The sequence below is a fragment of the Neomonachus schauinslandi genome, chromosome 9, assembly GCF_002201575.2.
Source record: "Neomonachus schauinslandi chromosome 9, ASM220157v2, whole genome shotgun sequence".
Classification (NCBI taxonomy): Eukaryota; Metazoa; Chordata; class Mammalia; order Carnivora; family Phocidae; genus Neomonachus; species Neomonachus schauinslandi.
In genome coordinates this window covers 111,873,045-111,893,275 of record NC_058411.1, presented here as the reverse complement: position 1 = coordinate 111,893,275, position 20,231 = coordinate 111,873,045, and the positions used below count along the sequence as shown (strand labels likewise).

Genomic DNA, 20,231 nt, shown 5'->3' with positions numbered 1-20,231 from the left:
GTGACCCCGGGGTCCTGGGATTGAGCCCCATGTTGGGCTCCCTGCTCAGTGAGGAGTCTGCTTCTCCCTCTCCCTCTGCCCATTTCCCCATCTCCCCAGCTCGTGTTCTCTTTCTCTCTCAAATAAATAAATAAAATCTTAAAAAAAAAAAATTGAAGTGGAGGGGGCTAAATTTAATGACAAAATTGGGCTCTTCAAATTAATCATGCCTTCCAAAAACCAGGATCCCTTCCCGTTATTATGGATAACTAGTAGATATAGGGCATTAAATGACTATTACAAGTGGAAAAAAGAAAAAAGCAGTTTATCAGTAGTAGTTGAAACACCTGAGGAGAGAAAAAGATTTGGCCTCAAAGGCTGAGAGACAAAGATTTGCATTTTAGACGTTCATTTGGGGATAAAGTTAGAAAATGAAGCCCCAAAGCCTATTTCATCTGACAAAGACAACATATTTTAGTCGATCAGGAAGAGTGTCCATGGCACAGACCATTTACTTCAAGATAAAAAGAATATATGAGAAACTGCCTCCACCAAAAGGCAAAGCAATATATGTCATGAACATTTCCTTGCCTGAGATGTCTAGATAAGCACACAACAGAAGGAAAAACACTCAAATTGCACTTTGAGGCAGACCAAACCCTTTTCCCACAGTAAATTCTTTGTATATACACATCAAAACCAGATTCAACAATCCATTTGGGAAAACCAAGGTCAGTTTGCAGCCTTGAACAGAACTAGTGGGGGAAGGAGGGCAGTTCTCTGGGTGAGGTCTTGACAAAACTTGTCCTCTGTGTGACTAAGCAGTTCATTTACCTGGTGTGTCCAGCTGGTGGTCCAGGGAGAGGGTGCTCTGGGTGCGTGCACGATGTGTCAGAACTTCCGCCTCCTATGCCCTGCACCCCCACCCCATCCTGCCCTGACAGATGGCAGCCTCTGTGCTACTGTGAACTGTCACATCTGCCCTTCCCTGAAAGATAGGCCTTACCCTGAGGTGAAGACTCCTCTTACACGAATAGTTCTACCTCTGAGTTCATCGGCTAGATGCTGTCAGACCCTACCGGACACCCCACCATGGAGGCAGACCAGCATTCTCTGTGGGGCTCAGAAGGCTGAAGGAGAGACAAGGCCTGCCCATTGCCCGAACAGGAAGCGATGGAGCTGCTGGTACTAGGGACCAAGTTTTCAAGTGCAGGGGAGGGAAAGAGCACTGGCCCAGGAGTCAGGGGACAAATGCTAAATTGGCTCTGTGGCCTAGGCAAGTCCCTTAACCTGGTGACCTTTGCTCTAGCTCTACCCCTTAGAGCTGGAGCTGTGGGGAGGAGATCAGAAAATGGGTTGAAAGGGTTCTATAAAGTACACGGGATAATAAAAATAACAGCAAAATCGATTCTTTCTGTTTCACGGCCTAGGGAACAAGAAAACAAGCTTTTCTTCCTCACTGATGAAGAATGGAGTTGTTTATAAGCCTCTGCTTATCAGACTTCCAAATTAGTTCCCCTCTGGCCTACTTAGATTTCCCCCTGGAATATCTATCACAGAATGATATCTCAGAAACCACCCACAGTCAATTTAATTAGCCAGAGAATTTTATTTACAATAGTTTCGCTTTATTTCTGGCAAAGAAACGTGTATTTTCTACACACACATGTGCGTGCGTGTGCATGCAGCCAAAGGTAAGCAAGAAGGGGCATCGGAACTCTGAAATCTAACCAATCTTTCTAGAGAAACACTGGTGGGGCAGCAGAAGCAAAGGCAACTTGTTGACTTCAATTTGGCTTAGGTAAAGAAAGGGGAGAAGCACTTGGTCTTGGGGGTCAAAACACAACTGTTTTGATAGAAAATTGCTAAAGGGGCTTTTCTTCTTTTTTTGGTCACTCAGGGTGGCTCATTATGTGTTGGGAGCTCAAAAGACAGTCATAGACATAATACAGAACATAGAACTTGGAAGAAACTTCCAGATTAACTCTAACTGAACCCTCTCATTTTACATATACAGAAACTGTGGCCCCCAGAAGGAGAAGGATTTGCTCTAGCTCATGGAGATGGGTGGGGGGCGGATGTGAGCCTGGCTTTGCACTCAGCCTACAGCTCTTTCCCCTGCCTGGGTCTCTTCTCAGGCTCCTTCTAGGGCAGCTTGCTCTGCTGGTGGGGGAGGGGTCAACGGGGTGCAAGTCACCCTGGTCTGGCCCAGAAACCAAGGTGCCTGGAGCTGAAAGGCCCATCTGTTGCAGTCAATTCACTCAAACATGTTAACAAGCGAAGGAGACCCTGCACAAAGCAGCAGTTATGGCCTGGCCCCTCTCCCACTGGACAGCCGTTTTATCACCTGCAGCTGCGCTCACTGGGGCAGCCTGCTGGCCGCTGCCTCCCTCAGAGCCCTGTCCCCGTCCTCTGCGGTGCAGCCTGCAGTATCAAAGCTGCCTGCCCCCACTCCCGGCCCAGGGGGGAGTCACCAGGCCTTTGAAACTCAGGCCGTTTTCAGTGGCTCCTGTGAATCCTACGTTTCTCCTTCCTGTTAGCTCTGGAGGAGGATCACTGGCCTGCTGCCGGCGTCTCTGAGGCTTTTCCTCGGACCCAACTAATGACATCTGGCTCCTGAGTGCCCCAGACACTCCGATTTGGGAGTGATGAATCAGTCACAAATGTCCAGGGGGCCCTCGGTCTCACCATTGTGTGAAGAGCAAAGACAGCAAGCTTCACATGAGTAAAACTCTGATCTGCTCGCAGCCCTCCTAAGGCGCCCCCGCTAGGTTAGAGGATCAGATGCGAGTTTTCCAGGGAGGAGATCACCATGAGTTTAAAGGGAACCACCTCCACCCTGCCTCTGTGCCTCGCTCTCCCCTCTCTACCCCCCCCCCCGCTTGCCACAGCAAGCTTCCTGAAGGCCCAGCTCTGGTGACACTCCCCATGTTCTACGTGCATAGACGAGAGTGCTAACTTCTTCGTCGGTGGGGTGCCGGCTGTGCCCGGGTCATGGGGTCACACGCTTCTGCCTCCGCCTGTGTGGGTCCTCCACTCCTGTTACCTCCTATCCGGGGGAGGTGCAGCTATTCTCAGAGGCCTCCCCTGAACAGGGTCCCAGCACCCACTCCTTGCGCACTCAGCCGCGGGAGGGGCCCTTGTGATATTGCTCAGCACAGGCCCCCGCCGCCCTCAGGTCCTGCTACCTGAGTGGAGGTAAGATGATTTCCAGAAAGAATTTCTCTGCAAAGGAAATTTTAGACCTTCACCCTCTTTCCCATCCTTCTATAGTAGTGGTTCTCAACGGGGGGTGCGGTGGGGGAATGTGCTTTTGTCCCACAGGGGACGTTTACACTGTCTAGAGATATTTTTGGTTATCATGACTGGGGGGGGTGCCCCCTACCACAAAGGACTGTCCAGTCCCCTAAGTAAATATGCTGAGGCTGAGAAACCTTGTATTCAGGTAACTAACAAGTAGCAAAATGGACTCCTCTGTTTCTATGGGTGATGCCAGCAAACAGTGAAATACCTCACGTTTTAAGTGCTGAGGACAAAAAAGATTTGTCCAGCCTGAATAACCGTGAACTGACGCGATCAAAGGGAGTTACTTACTCCTGCTCAGAAACTACTCGATGGCAGTCTGGCAGTCCCCAGCCGCCGCGGAGGGGAAGGCTTTGCAGCGCACGTTGCTTTTTGCTGCCAGCTTCCAATTACAGGGTGGCTATCAAAGGGGGGCAGCTCAGCCTCCCCGCGCAGGGCCTGCTGAGTAAGGAAAACCTATAGGACTGCTCATATGGCAAACACCTTTTGAACACCTCCCTGTCTGGCCCCGTGCTAGACTGGGGACACAAAGAAATGATAAAGTGGCTGTCCTCAAGGAGCTCCTAGTCTAGCAGGGACACAGAGTAGTAAACAAATCATTTCCGAGATTCACTCTTGGCTAGGCTGATCTAACTTCCATTTTCCTTTAAAAAATCCTTCTGGGAAGGGAGACAAACAATAAAGTAGAAAATAAGGCAGTGGAGCCACACTGCTGATTAAAATCTATATTGCTATGGCAGCCCCTCTGAGACGGGATCAGCTCCTGGGTCTGCACCAGCTGGGCTTGTGGAGCGTGTAAATAATTAAAAGGTAATTGGAAGGGAGACCAAAGTATTAAGTGGATTTTTCGCTCTCAGGGCAACCAGGGAGTTTCATTGCTGCCAGTCACATTATCTTTCAGGATTATATTCTTGTTTTTTACTGACACATGCAGCTCCAGATAGCAGTTGGAGGAGTAAACTAATTAGGCTGCTTAGACTGCTTTGAGAGGCTTGGAGATGGGAGGACACCGAGACTCAAAACTTTCAATTGTCTTTGTAAGAAAAACCAGCAGTAATGGGGGGCATGATACTAGGACAGCAATGAGGCTTTAGAAGGTAAAGGAAGAGGAAGGAGGGGGAGAGAGGGAAGGGTGTGTTGAGGAAGGGGGGGAAGAGGGAGAGAAAAGAGTTTACAGAGAATAGTACCTGCTGGGGGCTGCCATTATAGCTCAGCCTAAGGTGAAGAGGAGGATTTCAGTCCCATGTCTCAATAAAGGAGCTGACACAGAAACCCGGGGATGCATTATTAGACATAAGCAGAGTCCCAGGCAAGAGCTCTCTCGTGTGGCTTTGTCCTGAAGGTGATGAAGGTGGAGCTATGCAGGTTGCTGAGGACCTTCTCCTAGAGAGGCTGGGTTTCTGGCCATGCTTCCTGAGGCTGACCTGGCTGGTGAACCCATTGCTATGACAGGATATAAAGCCAGGAAGTTGAGTCACTGGGCTCAAGATTCAGTCACGCCAGGGTCCAAAGTGGAGATGGCTGGGGAAGGGGGGGATGGGAATGAGAAGGAGAGATGGACAGAGAAGTGGGAAGGTGTATTATGAAGCAGATGCCCACGCAACCTACAATTAAACTGCAGGAACGGCCCAACCAAGCCAGTGCGTGCAAAAAATCAAAGAGCCAATGGATAAGAAAAAAGAGTTAGCCTTCCCTTTTCCCAGATCATTTCAGACCCTCTCAGCAAATCCTGAGGGACCTCTATTCTTTTATTGGCCTTTCTCAGTCTCTTTAAGACTAGGTACACCAACAGGAAACCCCACATACTAGTTTAAGTGATGTCTAAGGTTGCTAGAAGGCTAAGGAAAAAGTACATTTGAATTCGAAATACCTCCAGAGACCAGTTAATCAGAAGAGAGCACCACAAATAAGGCAGGACCAAGTTTGGATGGATCATTCCATTCATTTTCTGCCAAGGCCCTCTCTGCCCATTTCGATCTCGTTGTCTGCCAATTACTCTGCTAAGGCCAGAACCGATCGGCAGGAAATGCCTCTTGTTCTCCTGGGCTAAGTAAGATGCTGGCACTCTGCACGGAGGAAGGCTAACGGTGACTTGCACACAGTAGGCACTCAATTAATATTCACTGAGTTGAAAAACTGCGTAGACTGCACACTCACCCCTCTTCTGCATAAAGATGAAGAGGTCATCCAGGAACTCTTTCCTTTCCGGATCACCGTCCAGTTCATACAGCTGCAATCCCAGTCCCCCCAGAAAAAAAAAAAAACAACAAAAAAACACACAATGAAAAATTCCATCTAATGCAGAAAGTCTCACACCAGAGATACACAACCATCTCTCTGTTTGACTACAGATGTGACTCACAGGCCACTCCTGTCCTTATTCCTTGGGGATCAGATACAACAACCCACTGGAGAACTGCCCCTTTCGTTATCACAAAGGAAACATTACAGACCTTGGCAAAATCTCGAGAGATCTCTCTTCCCCGGCCTCCATCCGCATCATCATTCCAGGCCAAACCACCATTCTGAAGGGGAACAAAGCACAGAGTTCAGAAGGGAAAAGGACAGAGTGGCAGAGGGCAAGGCAATCATTCAGGGCAAAGACGAAAACCCTCAGCAACTGTGCTATCCTGGCTTAGACTATAAAAGACTGCTCAGCTGACCACCTCTGCCACTCCTACAGGGACATCTTTTGCTTTCAGTTACAGTTCCCAAATAAGAGGGAGTCAGGTGGAAGAATCACATCCATTTGTTGGAAGAGGGTGGGTGTTACTTATCCTTGATAATCCTGAAAGAGAAGGACACAGAGGCCCGACTTTCTGAGAACCTGCTCATCCCTAGCTGATCTTCCAGAAGCCATCACTCTGAGCTGTACCACTTTTCTTCAGGTTCTGTATGGTCTATGCATTTGTATGATTCTTATGGCGTGCTTAGATACTATATGGTATGTTATATGGTATGTTATTAAAGACACCTAGCCCAGCTTCCCTCATGAACACTCTAAGCGGAGGATAAAGGGTCACAGGGAGCAGGACACAGGTCCTGAAGTTCTGGTCTCTTGACCAAGCCTCCCCACTAGAAGCTGTAAGTCTAGTGATAGGAGGGTCCTCAGAGCTTGATATTATTCCCAAGGTACAGAGACTGTGCCACTAGGGTAAAATGCATTTCCATCAGAGAAATAACGAAAACCTAATCCTAATTTAATTGATTAGGTTAAACCAACACCACTCAGCCCAATAGGAGGAAATGGCAAATATGCCTTTGTTTATGTTCTTGGGACCTGCTTCCTGCCTTTATTCAGTTGGGTAACCCTTAACTCCTCGGATTAGGCAACATCTTCTGGGGGAAGCCTTCCTCTCACTTGTGGCTGCGCTAAGTACTCTGGAAGCAATCTCTGTACATTTTAAGTTTGGAATTTAATGTATCTTGGAATTATCTATCATCCTCACCACCCTGTAAGCTCCTTGAGAGGAAAGGGTCTCATCCATCTTTGTACCCCCAGCATACAGCACACTGCCCGGCACTTAATAGGCCCCAGTGAATGCTTGATGAACTATAACATTGCTAAAAGGCAATAACTGGCTATTTTAATCAATTAAGCACCTCTTCTAAAAATACACACATCTACCGTACAGAAGAGTCAAAAAGGCCCTCCACTAGTGGGGAATATGAAATGTCACAGCAGAAGTCTGCTATTTACTTCTGCCATGCTGGTCAGCGGAGGACCTGGTGGATGGGACCAGATGCACGGAGCCTGTCACTCTCTCACTTCTCCTCCAGGACTACATGTGCATGTGCAAGCACTGGGGTGTGCAAATGGCTGGGGAGGGGCATCTGGGGATGGGGAGCAGAGGTTTTTGGGAGGACTTTCTTTGGACTGCTCAGGGATCGGGTTGTAAAACCTTGTCAATAATACAAAAGCCTAGTCTAACTCCCTTCTTTCCTATCTCCTCCTCTAATCAAGCTTGCCTGAAAGCAGGAGGTTATTATTCAGTTATATTTTGGGACCATACTTTGCTTCCCCTACTCAAAGAGGGCTCTGAGATGCAGACCCATTTTCTGATAGCAGCAATTTAGTACACAGGGAGGTAAGTATAACCAAGAAGAACTGACACTCTGTCAGCTGAAATGAAACAGGCTACACCAAATTGTTTCCCTGCTTATCTCGTAAAAGATGTGTGTAAGGAAGTGCTCAGTAAATGCTATCTGACTGTGCACTCATCATCTCCCCAGGCAGACGTTAAGAGATCTCCCTACAGCTCTTCAGCTCAGGGAGGCCAATAACCAAGCAGGAGGAAAAAAAAAAGAAAAAAAAGCTAAGATTCATCCCCACATTGTAATTACAGTCAACAGAAATCTGGTGTCATCTGGTGGCAACTAGCACAATGAATAATCAAGATGAATTATGCCTGTCAGGTCAGCAAAACCAGACAGAGTTACAGTCCCCCTTTCAAAGGATGCAGGAGGTTGCCCTAATGCCCAGTGATTTTGTTTGAGCCAGTAATTCCTGCTGGAAAGTCAATTATCCTGGGAGCCCCTATCGGCTGAAAGACATTTAATGGGGGATCATTGCTGCTTCTGTTATGTCAGCTGTTTACTGCGGCAGCTCAATTCCCAGCCTCTCCAGCTGGAGATCTGAAGCGGATTCTGTTCACAGGAGGATTCTTTCTCTATGGGTCACGAAGAAAGATGAAAACACCATTTTTTTTGCTAATTACAGTAACTTCCAGGCACTCAGAATGCTCCCTCAGAAATGATTTAACACTCAGCTGGGTGGGGAGGACGGAATCCACAACCCAGAACCCAGACAGGGCTTCCCACAGCAGGAGAGGACTGTCAAAACCAGCACACCAGTGCAAGCACCGTGTGACTACGTGTGAAAATAAACACCCAGGTGCGAGAGCTCAGCTCAGGAACAGAGGAGAACGCCTTGGGGGTGGGGGTGGGGAGGGGACTGGGGGTTGTCATGACCCCTTGGCTTTCGCCAGCTTTTCTCAAATGGTATCAGAACCCGAGCGGTGGGAGGGTCGGACCTTGCACTAGCTTTGGCCTGCTGTATATGAAACCCTTAAAAATCTGCTTAGTGACGGGCTTTTAGTCTGAAGCACCCCTAGCTCAATGACCACAGAGGACAGGGAGATTTGCCAGAACAGGATGGAAAGAGGACATCCAACTCTTTGGGCAATCCCACCATTCCACAGATAGGAATTTTAGTGATGATTTAAAGAAAACAGAGGGCGACAGTTTCCCAGGAGTGGAGGTGTCTTCTTCTGTCCAAGGCAAGGATGGGCCATTACTTAATCTAAAATATCCCGTTGGGGATGATGGGGAAATGTCCACTCTCTTTGCATTACTCTTTGTCTCGGGGCTGTTAAACCCTGCTTCACAGGATTTTCTGGCGGAAGTGAGAGTAATTCCTGGACCTGCCCACCCTTCACAGTCCTGCTGGAATGCTGTTTCCCTGCACGAAGCCTCCCGCCTCTGCCCACTGGGCAGAATCAGGCAGAATCAACGCCTTTCTCCTCTGGGCTGTCACCTAGTGTGCTGGCGACTTGTGCCCCCACCTCTGTCCCCCGTCTGCGCGCGGCCCATCAGGGTATCTCCCACCCCCAGCACACAGAAAGCACGGACACGTTTACTGAAAGGCAGGGACCTCCAACCCCACAACGCCTCTGTTCTCCCTCCTCCTCTCACAAGGAGGACTACAGGCTTCCACACTATCTTCTTGGCTCTGATCAACTACTGCAAAACACAGCTCCTTTAGGCACTTCGAGGTTATGTGCGGGTTTCCTGGCTTATTCACCCGGCTGTGGGTGTGACTGCTGGAAGCCCAGCGATGATTCTTTCTTGGATGCCAAGTGTGGCCGACTGAGACCATGGTGGGGAGGCCAGTGGGGAGTGGCAGACGTGAGTGTGGGGAACACACGTCCAAAGGGAGCCAGCTCAACAGGGCCGAGGGGTCCCCGAGAAAAGCATTTCGGTTGAAGGGCCGCTGCAGGCAAGTCTACGGCCCAGGGAAACAGGCTCTGTGACATTCAATAGCCCCACGATGCGTGCAGGGAAGTCAGCGGTAGCTCAGCGAGGGCTCACTTACTGCCATTTACAACCTTCCCAGCCTCTCCTACTTGAGAACCCTCTTAACCTCTTTGATCTCACCAGGAGCTCACAGGAAACTGACAGTTTGTCCCCAAATACCCACCCAGGACTACTTTGGCTACTATGTCCACATTCAGCTTCTTTTCCCCAGGGAAGCCATGGTGTTGTGCCTTTAAATCCCTCAAAAAATGGCAGCGAAAGAAGGTTGGGGGAAGGAGAAAGGGGAGCGGCAAGCTGATGTTTGTGCATCTTCTGTGCAGCAAGGGCTGGGCCAGGGGCTTTGCAGGCATTTTCTCACTGAGTTGTGTGATGTAGAGGTGGTTATTTTAGAGATGGGAAAACAGTGGCTCAAAGAGCAAATGGGTTAACTAGCCTGGGGTCTCAGAGCTTCCAAGTGGCAGCGCCAATATATCATGAACCCAGGTCTGGCTCTCTCTGTTACGCCCGTTCTGCCTGGTGGGTAGAAAGAACAGCACAAAGTGTTCTCACTGGGACAACAGGAAAGGAGAGAGGGAGGAGGAGAAGAAAAAAAATCCTCCAGTTACAGAATGCCTACAATGCCAAGTCATGGCCCTCGGGGGTCCTCTCAAAGGGAGATTCTTTAATTCCCTGATTCATTTCATTGGTGACATCTGGGAAGTACAGCCATCCAGGAAACCAGCCTTCACACATCATCGGCTGGAGACTTATCTAGGGTGCTGGGGGGTACTGGAATAAGAATTGCTAACCTTTCACCACTACCTTCAAAACAGAACATCCAGGGTAGGATGGGCCCCTGTCTTCCCCCGGGGCCAGGGCATCAGGGGAAAGAGAAAGAGAGATAAGCAGGTTATGTCTCTGGGAGGACCAGTGGAATATGGCACCTAGCACTGTGACTCACACATAAAAGGCCTTCAAAAAACAATGAATCAGTGTAACCTGACTGCTCAAAATTAACACAGTGCTTCCTCAACACCTCAACCCTGGAAGACCAAGGAGACAGAGGGGAAATGTATTCACTCCTAGAAAATCTAAAAGGCTGCCTTACAGAAGAAGAAGGGTGTTGTTTTTTTTTTTTTCCCTTTTCCTTTTTTTCTGTAAAGCCCAAAGGGCTGAACTAGAGTTACTGGGCAGAAGTTGTCATGAGGACAATTTCAAGTGGACAGAATAAGGACTTCTCTAACAATCCAAACTGCCCAGGAATGGAGGGGGCCTTCTCAGGAGGTGGGCAGCTTCCTGCCCCTGGATGGCCATCTGTCTGGGACGTCATGCTGTGGAATCCAACATGAGACAGGGCTGGATGAGAGGGCCTCTAGGGGCCCTTTATGTCCTGAGAAGCAAAAACCCTATGACAAATTCATTCAACACTGATTTCCTGAGAAACCACCCCAGGTAGAGCCTTGTGCAAACTGCTGAGAATAGCCCCACCCCCCAAAAAGTGATTCTCCCCACTGAGAGTTTTACCGCATAGTTGGAAAAACAAGCTGGACACACACAACATTTAATACAGCAAGTCAAAGTGCCAAAACACAAAGCGCCCAGGAGATGGAAGAAAGGTGGAGATAAAGCCGGCCTGGAAGAATGGGCTGAGGGAAGATTTACAGTGTAAATGAGCATGGAGTGGGGGGGGTAAACAGGGCGTGTTTTGGCAGGGAGGATGCAAGTCTGAATAGCTGAGGTGGAAACAGGCTGTGAGATGCCTTGAATACCAGGAGGAAATTTAAACTCTGAACTGTGAACAGGAGGGAGGCAGTGGATGTTTTCTGAACAGAAAAATAAGTTATTAAATTGGTGTTTTAGATGATTTTAATGACCCACTTTTGTTGGAGAAAATAGAATATAAACATACAAATGTATGTAGATACCTAATTGGATTGAGATTATGGGGGATTTTCACTTTTCAATTTTTCATTATATTCGTTCACATACAAACATTTGATCACCTAGGATATACCAGATACTGTGAAGGGTTCTGAGGGAAAAAGAACAAGATAGTTAAGAACCTCTGACCTCGTGGAGCTTAGTGGAGAGAGAGACGATTAAAAAAACAATTGCTTATTTTTTCTAGATTAACTTTGACTCATCTATCAAGCCCCATCACTTGCTCTCCCGCTTCTCCCTTGCCCCCAGTGAGGAAAATCTGGATTGCAATGAAATGATAGAATAATTCAGTGAACTAACACCTTCACAATATGTAGTCTTTCCAGTAAGGGAGCAGTATGACTCTTCATTTAACAAGAGATACTTTGAATGGCCCTCAGTAATGATTTGCAATGCCGACATACTACTTTTGTAAACGGCACAGAAGACCAGAGAGGGAAAGCCAGCACTGGGGCCTGCTGGCTGGCTGTGCGGGAGCCATGCAGAATCCAGGGTGGGGTGGGGGGCAGTAGGACCAGGGAGAAATGACGGGATCTGTACTAAGGGTAGGAAAGAGAAAGAGGATGACTGAATCTTACCAAGAGAATGGAAATGCAGAGACGCTGAGCAGGGAATCAAGCAGGAAGCCTTTGAGCGCTAATAAAAAAATAGACCACTGTCTCTGGTGGATAGGGTGTGTGAGAGAGAGACAGAGAGAGGGAGAGAGAATATCCCATAACCCTGGAAGAAGCCAGGTTATGGCAGCTGGTGGTGGCAAGAGCCAAGCTTCTGGGGAGGAGAAAGGGAGAAATTCAACCAGTGTTTCCTGACCCGAGAAGGCTACCTTGGGCCTTTCTTTTTACTGGGATTTGGGGAAAGGGGGGGGGGCGGGGAGGCACAACCAGACCACGCCTCCAAGATCTTAGGAGCCAGCACTGCATTCCTTAGAGCTGTACCTCCCCAGAGACAGGAGCGCCTGACTTTAAAAGCAATTAAGTATCTAGGCTATTTTAGGATTACTCCTTGACCACCTGGAATATCTTATTAAAGCACAGCTCAGATGTCCAAAGCAATTTTAGTTCCCATTCCTCACTCCTCCCCAAGGCAAGAGTTAACCCTTTCCTTCAGATTGAAAGTGCAGAGGCTAAGCTTCCAACTCTTCACTTGGGCTCCCCATATTCTGAAACCTCTAAGAAACCGTCCTGTCCTTAGAACACTGTCACACATACTGACAAACTCTATAGGGATTCCTGAGTGTTCTCTGAAAACACAGAATAGTAATGTGTTTCCTTTCTGTCTACTCTATAATCTAATAGATTCTGAACCCCAAGGTCAAGGATGTGGGCAAATTCCTGGGGCCTGAATCTCAAAGTAGTCATTAGCAAAGGAACTAGACTTCAGAGCGGCTGATAGCAAACTCATGGATACTATTAACTGCTTTGAAATATAAAATGTAACCAAAGTATTTGGGCTGAATATTGCTGTTGTTACTACTGTTATTTTTTGAATAAGCAACCCATGAACTACCTTCTCTTGGGCTAGACCTCGGCTCTACTGTGGGTAGCACCTACACCACATAGCTCTACTGGGGCCAGGCTTTGATGCTGTAATGTTAAAAGTCCAATTCCCAGATCTTGGTAGGAAGAAAAGAAAAACATCTTTGCCCTCCCACCACTTTTAACTGATTCCAGGAGGTAATGAGACATGCACAAGGGGGTAATGGGCAGGATTATAGGAGAATCCTAAGAGGCGACTGAAGCCCCAGGAAGTAAAACAGATATTGTTATAAGCAACACTGTTGGACTACAAAACCTTCCTGATAAGATCAGGATTACTGCTCTTAGCTAAATCGCTCAGGCCTTGGAAGCCCTAGAGTTGTAATTATCAGATGCACGCCTTCCGCTGTCAGGTAACTTTAGCAGGAACCAGAAAGTGCCTCCCCACCTCTCACTAGCAGCAAAGATCAATTCAAACTTGGTGGCTTGGAAAAAGAGCTAAGGGACACTTTTCTGATTAAGCAATAGAAAGGAGGAAGTGTGGGGGGAGGGGAGAGGACAGCAGTCTTACCTTCCCATCTAGGCACACAATCCCTCCAGGCCATAACCAAGAAGACTGCCCAGAAATGGGGTGTTCCTACAAAGGGAGGAAGAAAAACTAAAGTGCAGTGTTGGTGATGTGGATACCCCTCTGCCAAAGAGTGAACCTGCCGGCCCGGCCAAGTCTAAGTCTGAGCCACAGAGCAAAATCCCAGCTCCTTCTCCCGGCAGAATTCCAGTAGGCAGCACCAGCACCGCTCGTCCTGCCCTGCAAGCTACCCGCTCCTGAACTCCCACAATGACCGCTGCCATCCATTTACATCACAGTGCTCAGAGAGCCAGCGGTGGAGAGTTGAGGAGAACACCTCATCTGACCTTCATCTGAAAGAAGGGGAAACTGAGATCTGAAGAGGTTAGGAAACTTGCCAAAGTCAGTGCTTCAGAAACTTTTTTCATGAAACTTCACGAAACTTTTTTTTCCCAAGCTACATTTTTTAAAAAAGAATTATTTATTTTTGAGAGAGGGAGGGGGAGAAAGAGCGAGGGTGTGTGTGTAGGGGGGAGCGGGGGGAGAGGGAAAGGGAGAGAGAATCTCAAGCAGGGTCCCCACTGAGCCCGATGCGGCTTGATCCCAGGACCCCGAGATCATGACCTGAGCTGAACCAAGAGTAGGACGCTTAACCAACTGTGCCACCCAGGTGCTCCACAAGTACATTAAAAAAAAAAAAAAAAAATTTTTTTTTTTTAAAGATTTTATTTATTTATTTGACAGAGATAGAGAGGGAGAGTACAAGCAGGGGGAGCGGCAGGCAGAGGGAGAGCAAGAAGCAGGCTCCCCACTGAGGAAGGAGCCCAACGCGGGGCTCGATCCCAGGACCCTGGGATCATGACCTGAGCTGAAGGCGGCCGCTTAACCGACTGAGCCACCCAGGCGCCCCCAAAAAGATTTTATTTTTAACTAATCTCTACACCCAATGTGGGGCTCAACTCACAACCCAGAGATCAAGAATCACTCCATCGATTGAGCCAGCCTGGTGCCTCCAAGCTACATAATTTAAATGTATAGGAAGAAACATTTTTAAAAAATGCTATGATGAATTATTTTATAAAGTAAAAAAAAAAAAAAAATCCTTTCATTTCAAGTTTGGTATTCCACAGAGCGGGTTTCCTCACACAGAAAACAGTTGCACTTTGTGTTTAAAAGTCAGCCCCTTTTACAATTCTGAGAGCTTCTCAGGCTCCCCCCAAACCCCACAACCCCATCACAGGGGTGGCAGGCACCATGGTGTCCATGTCTGATGCCCACTGCCCTGTGCTGCCTGTCACCTCTCCCAGGCTGCGCTCTCATAAACAAATAGTGACTTACAGATGACTGAATCAGAATCCAAAACCTTCTAACAAAGAAAATCCTGGAATCAGATGGCTTTGCAAGTAAATTCTACCAAACATTTAAAGTAGAATGAACATCCAATCCTTCCCAAACTCTTCTAAAAACTTAAAGAGGAAGGAATACTTCCAAATTCGTTTTATGAGCTCAGCATTACCCTGACAACAAAGCCAGAAAAAGACACTACAAGAAAACTACCTGATGAATACAGATGCAAAATCCTTCATAAAACATTGACAAACCACAATCAACAGCACATTAAAAGGATCATATACTGTGACCAAATGGGATTCATGCCATGGGATGCAAGGATGATTCAACACACAATAATCAATCAATGGGATATAGCACATTAACAGAGGGAAGGATAAAAATCACATGATTATCTCAATAGATGCAGAAAAACATCTGACAAAATTTAACATCCTTTCATGACAAAGATACTCAATAAACTAGGAACAGAAGTAAATTACAAATTACCTCAACATTTTAAAGGCCATGAATGAAAAGCCCACACCTAACACCATACTCAATGGTGAAAAACTAAATGCTTTTCCTCTAAGGTCAGGAACAAGGCAAAGATGCCTACTCTTACCATTTCTATTCAGTACAGTACTAGAAGTCCTAGCTGGAGCTATTAGGCAAGAAAAAGAAATAATGGAAAGGTAGAATTAAAATTATCTCTATTTGCAGATGACATAATCATATGTAAAAACTCTAAAGATTCCACACACACAAAAAAAAACCATTAGAACTAAGAAGTGAGTTCTGGGAAGTTGCAGGATACAAAATCAACATACAAAAATCAGTTTTGTCTCCATACACTAAAAACGAACAATCCAAAAAGGAAATTAAGAAAAACAATCCCATATTTGATAGCATCAAACAAATAAAATACTCAGGGATAAACCTAACCAAGGAGGTGAAAGACTTGTGTACTGAAAACTACAAAATACTGCTGAAAGAAATTAAAGAAGATACAGAAAAATGGAAAGACATCCCATGGTCATGGATGGGAAGACTTGAGACTGTTGGAATGTGCATACTACCCAAAGAGATCTATAGATTCAATCAACCCCCACCAAAATCCCAGTGGCATTTTTAATTTAATTTAATTTAATATTTTATTTTTTTAAAGATTTTATTTATTTATTTGAGAGAGAATGAGAGAGAGAGCACATGAGGGGGGGAGGGTCAGAGGGAGAAGCAGACTCCCTGCCGAGCAGGGAGCCCTATGCGGAACTCGATCCAGGGACTCCAGGATCATGACCTGAGCCGAAGGCAGTCGCTTAACCAACTGAGCCACCCAGGCGCCCTCCCAGTGGCATTTTTTAAATAGAAACAGAAAAAACAATTCTAGAATTCATATGGAACCACAAAGGACCCTGAAGAGCTGAATCAATCTTGAGAAAGAACAAAGCTGAGGCCTCATACTTTGATTTCAAAACATATCACAAAACTACAGTTATCAAAACAGTATGATATTGGCATAAAGACAGATTTTATAGACCAAGGGAAAAGAACACAGAGTCCAGAAATAACCCACACACATATGGTCAATTGCTCTTTGACAGAGTACCAAGAATACACAATGTGGAAAGGATAGTCCCTTCAACAAACAGTGCTGGGAAACTGAATATCTACATGCACATAATGAAAATGGACCCTCAGCTTATACCATACATAAAAAATTTAAACATAACCTGAAACTATAAAGTTCCTGGAAGAAAATACAGGATGAAAGCTTTGTGACATTAGTCTTGGTAATGATTTCTTGGATAGGACACAGGCAACAACAGGAAACAGACAAATGGGACTACAACAAAATAAAAATATGCTTTTGCACAGCCAAGGGAACACTCAACATAGCAAGAGGCAACATACAGAATGGGAGAAAATATTTGCAAATCATATATCTGATAAGGGTTAATATCTAAAAGATATAAGAAACTCCTACAGGGGTGCCCTTGGTTAAGCATCCAACTCTTGATTTCGGTTCAGGTCATGATCTTGGGGTCATAAGATGGAGCTCCGTGTTGGGCTCCATGCTGAGCAGGAAGTCTGCTTCTCTCCCTCTTCCTCACCCTCTGCACCTCTCCCCACCCCTCCTCAAATAAATAAAGTTTAAAAAAAATAAAAAAGAAACTCCTACAACTATAGCAAAAAAAAAAAAAAAACCCAAAAAACCTGATTACAAAGGGGGCAAAGACTTGAATAAACACTTCTCCAAAGAAGACATACAAATGGCCAAGAGACACATGGAAAGATGCTCAACAACACTCATCATTAGGGAAATGCAAATCAAAACCAGTAAGATATCACCTCACATCTGTTAGGTTGGCTATTATAAAAACAAACAGAAAATAACAAGTATTGGAGAGGATGTGAAGAAACTGGAATCTTTGTGCATTGTCAGTAGGAATGTAAAATGGTACAGCCAAAATGGAGAATAGTATGGAGGTTTCTGAAAAAAATAAAAACAGAACTACCATATTATGCAGTAATCCTCGTTCTGGATATTTATCCAAAAGAATTAGGATTTTTTTTTTTAAAGATTTTATTTATTTATTTGACAGAGAGAGAGAGTACAAGCTGGGGGAACATCAACGGGAGGGGGAGAAGCAGGCTCCCCACTGAGCAGGGAGCCCAATGCAGGGCTCGATCCCAGTACCCTGGGATCATGGCCTGAGCTGAAGGTAGATGCTTAACTGACCGAGCCACCCAGGCACCCCCAAGAATCAAGATCTTTTTTTTTTTTAAGATTTTATTTATTTATTTGACAGAGAGAGAAACAGAGAAAGAGGGAACACAAGCAGAGGGAGTGGGAGAGGGAGAAGCAGGCTCCCCGTGGAGCAGGGAGCCCGATGTGGGGCTCGATCCCAGGACCCTGGGATTATGACCCGAGCCAAAGGCAGACGCTTAAAGACTGCAGGCCCCAAGAATCAGGTTCTCGAAGAGGTATCTGCACTCTCATGCTCACTGCAGCATGGCTCACAATAATCAAGATATGGAATCAACCTAAGTGTTCACTGAAGGATGAATGAATAACGAAAATGTGGTATAGCAGAAATAAACTCATGCTTATATGGTCAATTAATCTATAACAAAGGAGGAGAGAATACACAATGCGGAAAAGACAGTCTCTACAATAAATGGTGTTGGGAAAACTGGACAGCTACATGCAAAAGAATGAAACTGAACTACTTTCTCACACCATACACAAAAATAAATTAAAAATGGATTAAAGACCTAAATGTGAGACCTCCAACCATAAAAATCCTAGAAGAAAACATAGGCAGTAATTTATTTCACATTGGCCTTAGCAACGTTTTTCTAGATATGTCTCAATAGGCAAGGAAAACAAAAGCAAAAACAAACTATTGGGGTTACACCAAAATAAAAAAACTTTTGCACAGCAAAGGAAACCATCAACAAAGGATCACCTACTGAATTGGAGAAGATATTTGCAAATGATGTATTTGATAAGGAATATCCAAAATATATAAAGAACTTATACAATTCAACACCCAAAAAACCCCAAATAGTATGATCTGAAAATGGGCAGAGGACCTGAATAGACATTTTTCCAAAGACAGACAGATGGCCAACAGACACATGAAAAGATGCTCAACTTCACTAATCATCAGGGAAATGCAAATCGCTCAGTCTTTTTTTTTTTTTTAAGATTTTATTTATTTATTTGAGAGAGAGAGAGCATGAGCGGGGTGGAGGGGCGGAGGGAGAAGGAGAAGCAGGCTTCCTACTGAGCAGGGAGCCCGATGCGGGGCTCGATCCCAGGACCCTGAGATCACGGCCTGAGCTGAAGGCAGACACTTAACTGACTGAGCCACCCAGGTGCCCCTTGGGAAATGCAAATCAAAACCACAATGAGGTATCACCTTACACCTGTTAAAATGGTTAGAATCAAAAAGACAAGGGGCACCTGGCTGGCTCAGTCAGTGGAGCATGCGACTCTTGATCTCGGGTTGTGAGTTCAAGCTCCATGCTGGGTATAGAGATTACCTAAAAATAAAAACCTTAAAAAAAAAAAAAAGAAATAACAAATATTGGTGAGAAAGTCATGAAAAAGTAACCCTGGTGCACAATTTGTGGGAATGTAAACTCGTGTAGCCACATTAGTAAGGAGGTTCCTTAAAAAATTAAAGATAGAAATATCATATGATCTAGTAATTCCACTACTGGGTGTTTACCCAAAGAAAATGAAAACACTAATTCGAAAAGATATGTGCATTCCTATATTTACTGCAGTACTACTCATTATTTACAACAGCCAAGATATGGAAGCAACCTAAGGGTCCATTGGTAGATGAATGGATAAAGATGTGGTACACACACATGTACACACACACACAGGACTATCATTCAGCCATAAAAAAAGAATCAGATTTTGCTATCTGCAACAACATGGATGGACCTAGACGGTATGATGCTAAGTGAAATAAGTCAGAGAGAAAGGTAAGAGCCATATGATTTCACTTATATGTGGAATCTAAACAACAAATGAATAAACAAGCAAAGAATAAGCAGAAACAGACCCATAAATACAAAGAATGAACTGATGGTTCATTCCTCCAGAGGGGAGGGAGATAGGAGGATGGGCAAAATGGGTGAAGGGGAGAGGGAGATATAGGTTTCTGGTTATGGAATGAGTAAGTCATGGGGATAAAAGGTGCAGTAATGGGGAATCTAGTCGATGATATTGTTAACAGTGCATAGCGACAGACAGACAGACGGCAGCTACACTTGTGGTGAGCGCAGCATAAAGTAGAGACTTGTGCAATCACTGTGTTGCACACCTGAAACTAATGTAACACTGTGTGTCAACTCTACTCAGCTGCAGAATACTGAGTCATTAAAAAGAAGAAAATCCTGCAGGATGTGACAACATGGATGAACCTGGAGAGGATTCTGTTAAATAATGTAAATCTTTCAATAAAAAGTTAAATAAATGTAATGAAAGTGAACTAAGCTAGTCATAGAAAGACAGATACTGCATGATTCCACTTAAATAACGTATCTAAAGTAGTCAAAGTCATCAAAGCAGAAAGGGGAATGGTGGTCACCAGGGGCTGGCGGGGTAGGGCGATAGCGAGCGGCTGTTCAATGGGTTTAAGTTTCCATCATGCAAGATGAGAAAGTTCTAGAGATCTTCTGTGCAACATTGTGTTTATAGTTAATGTGTACTGTACACTTAAAATTTTGTTAGGAGGGTAATCTCATGTGTTTTTTACAATTAAAAAAAGAAAAGAAAAATGGACAAATGCCACAAGCAGGATAAGACAAGAACAAATAAAAAAGGCAAACAGGGAAAGATAATAATATACATATACCCTCTGATAAAACAAACTCAATCTCTAGGATAATCTCACCTACCACAGAAATGTAGACACAAGGGAAGAGGGTTACACAGCATCTACAAAAATAGTTTAATTTATACTAAACACATACACACATCTCTCTTCTCTAACACATTCTGTAACTACACAGTTCAGTATATATATATATATGTGTGTGTGTATATTCATATATATATATATATATATATATATATATATATATATATATATATA

General features: G+C 45.2%; 1 protein-coding gene across 1 annotated transcript in view; it reads right to left on the bottom strand.

The window, feature by feature from the left end:
* ARID3B (AT-rich interaction domain 3B) overlaps positions 1-20,231 on the bottom strand; it is a 47,433-nt gene that overhangs the window by 12,588 nt on the left and 14,614 nt on the right. Inside the window, exons 2-3 of the mRNA XM_044918117.1 lie at positions 5,736-5,807; positions 5,440-5,512 (exon numbers count right to left, since the gene is read on the bottom strand). Of these exons, the coding sequence (XP_044774052.1) occupies positions 5,440-5,512; positions 5,736-5,807 (145 nt within the window). The remainder of the gene's footprint in view (positions 1-5,439; positions 5,513-5,735; positions 5,808-20,231) is intronic.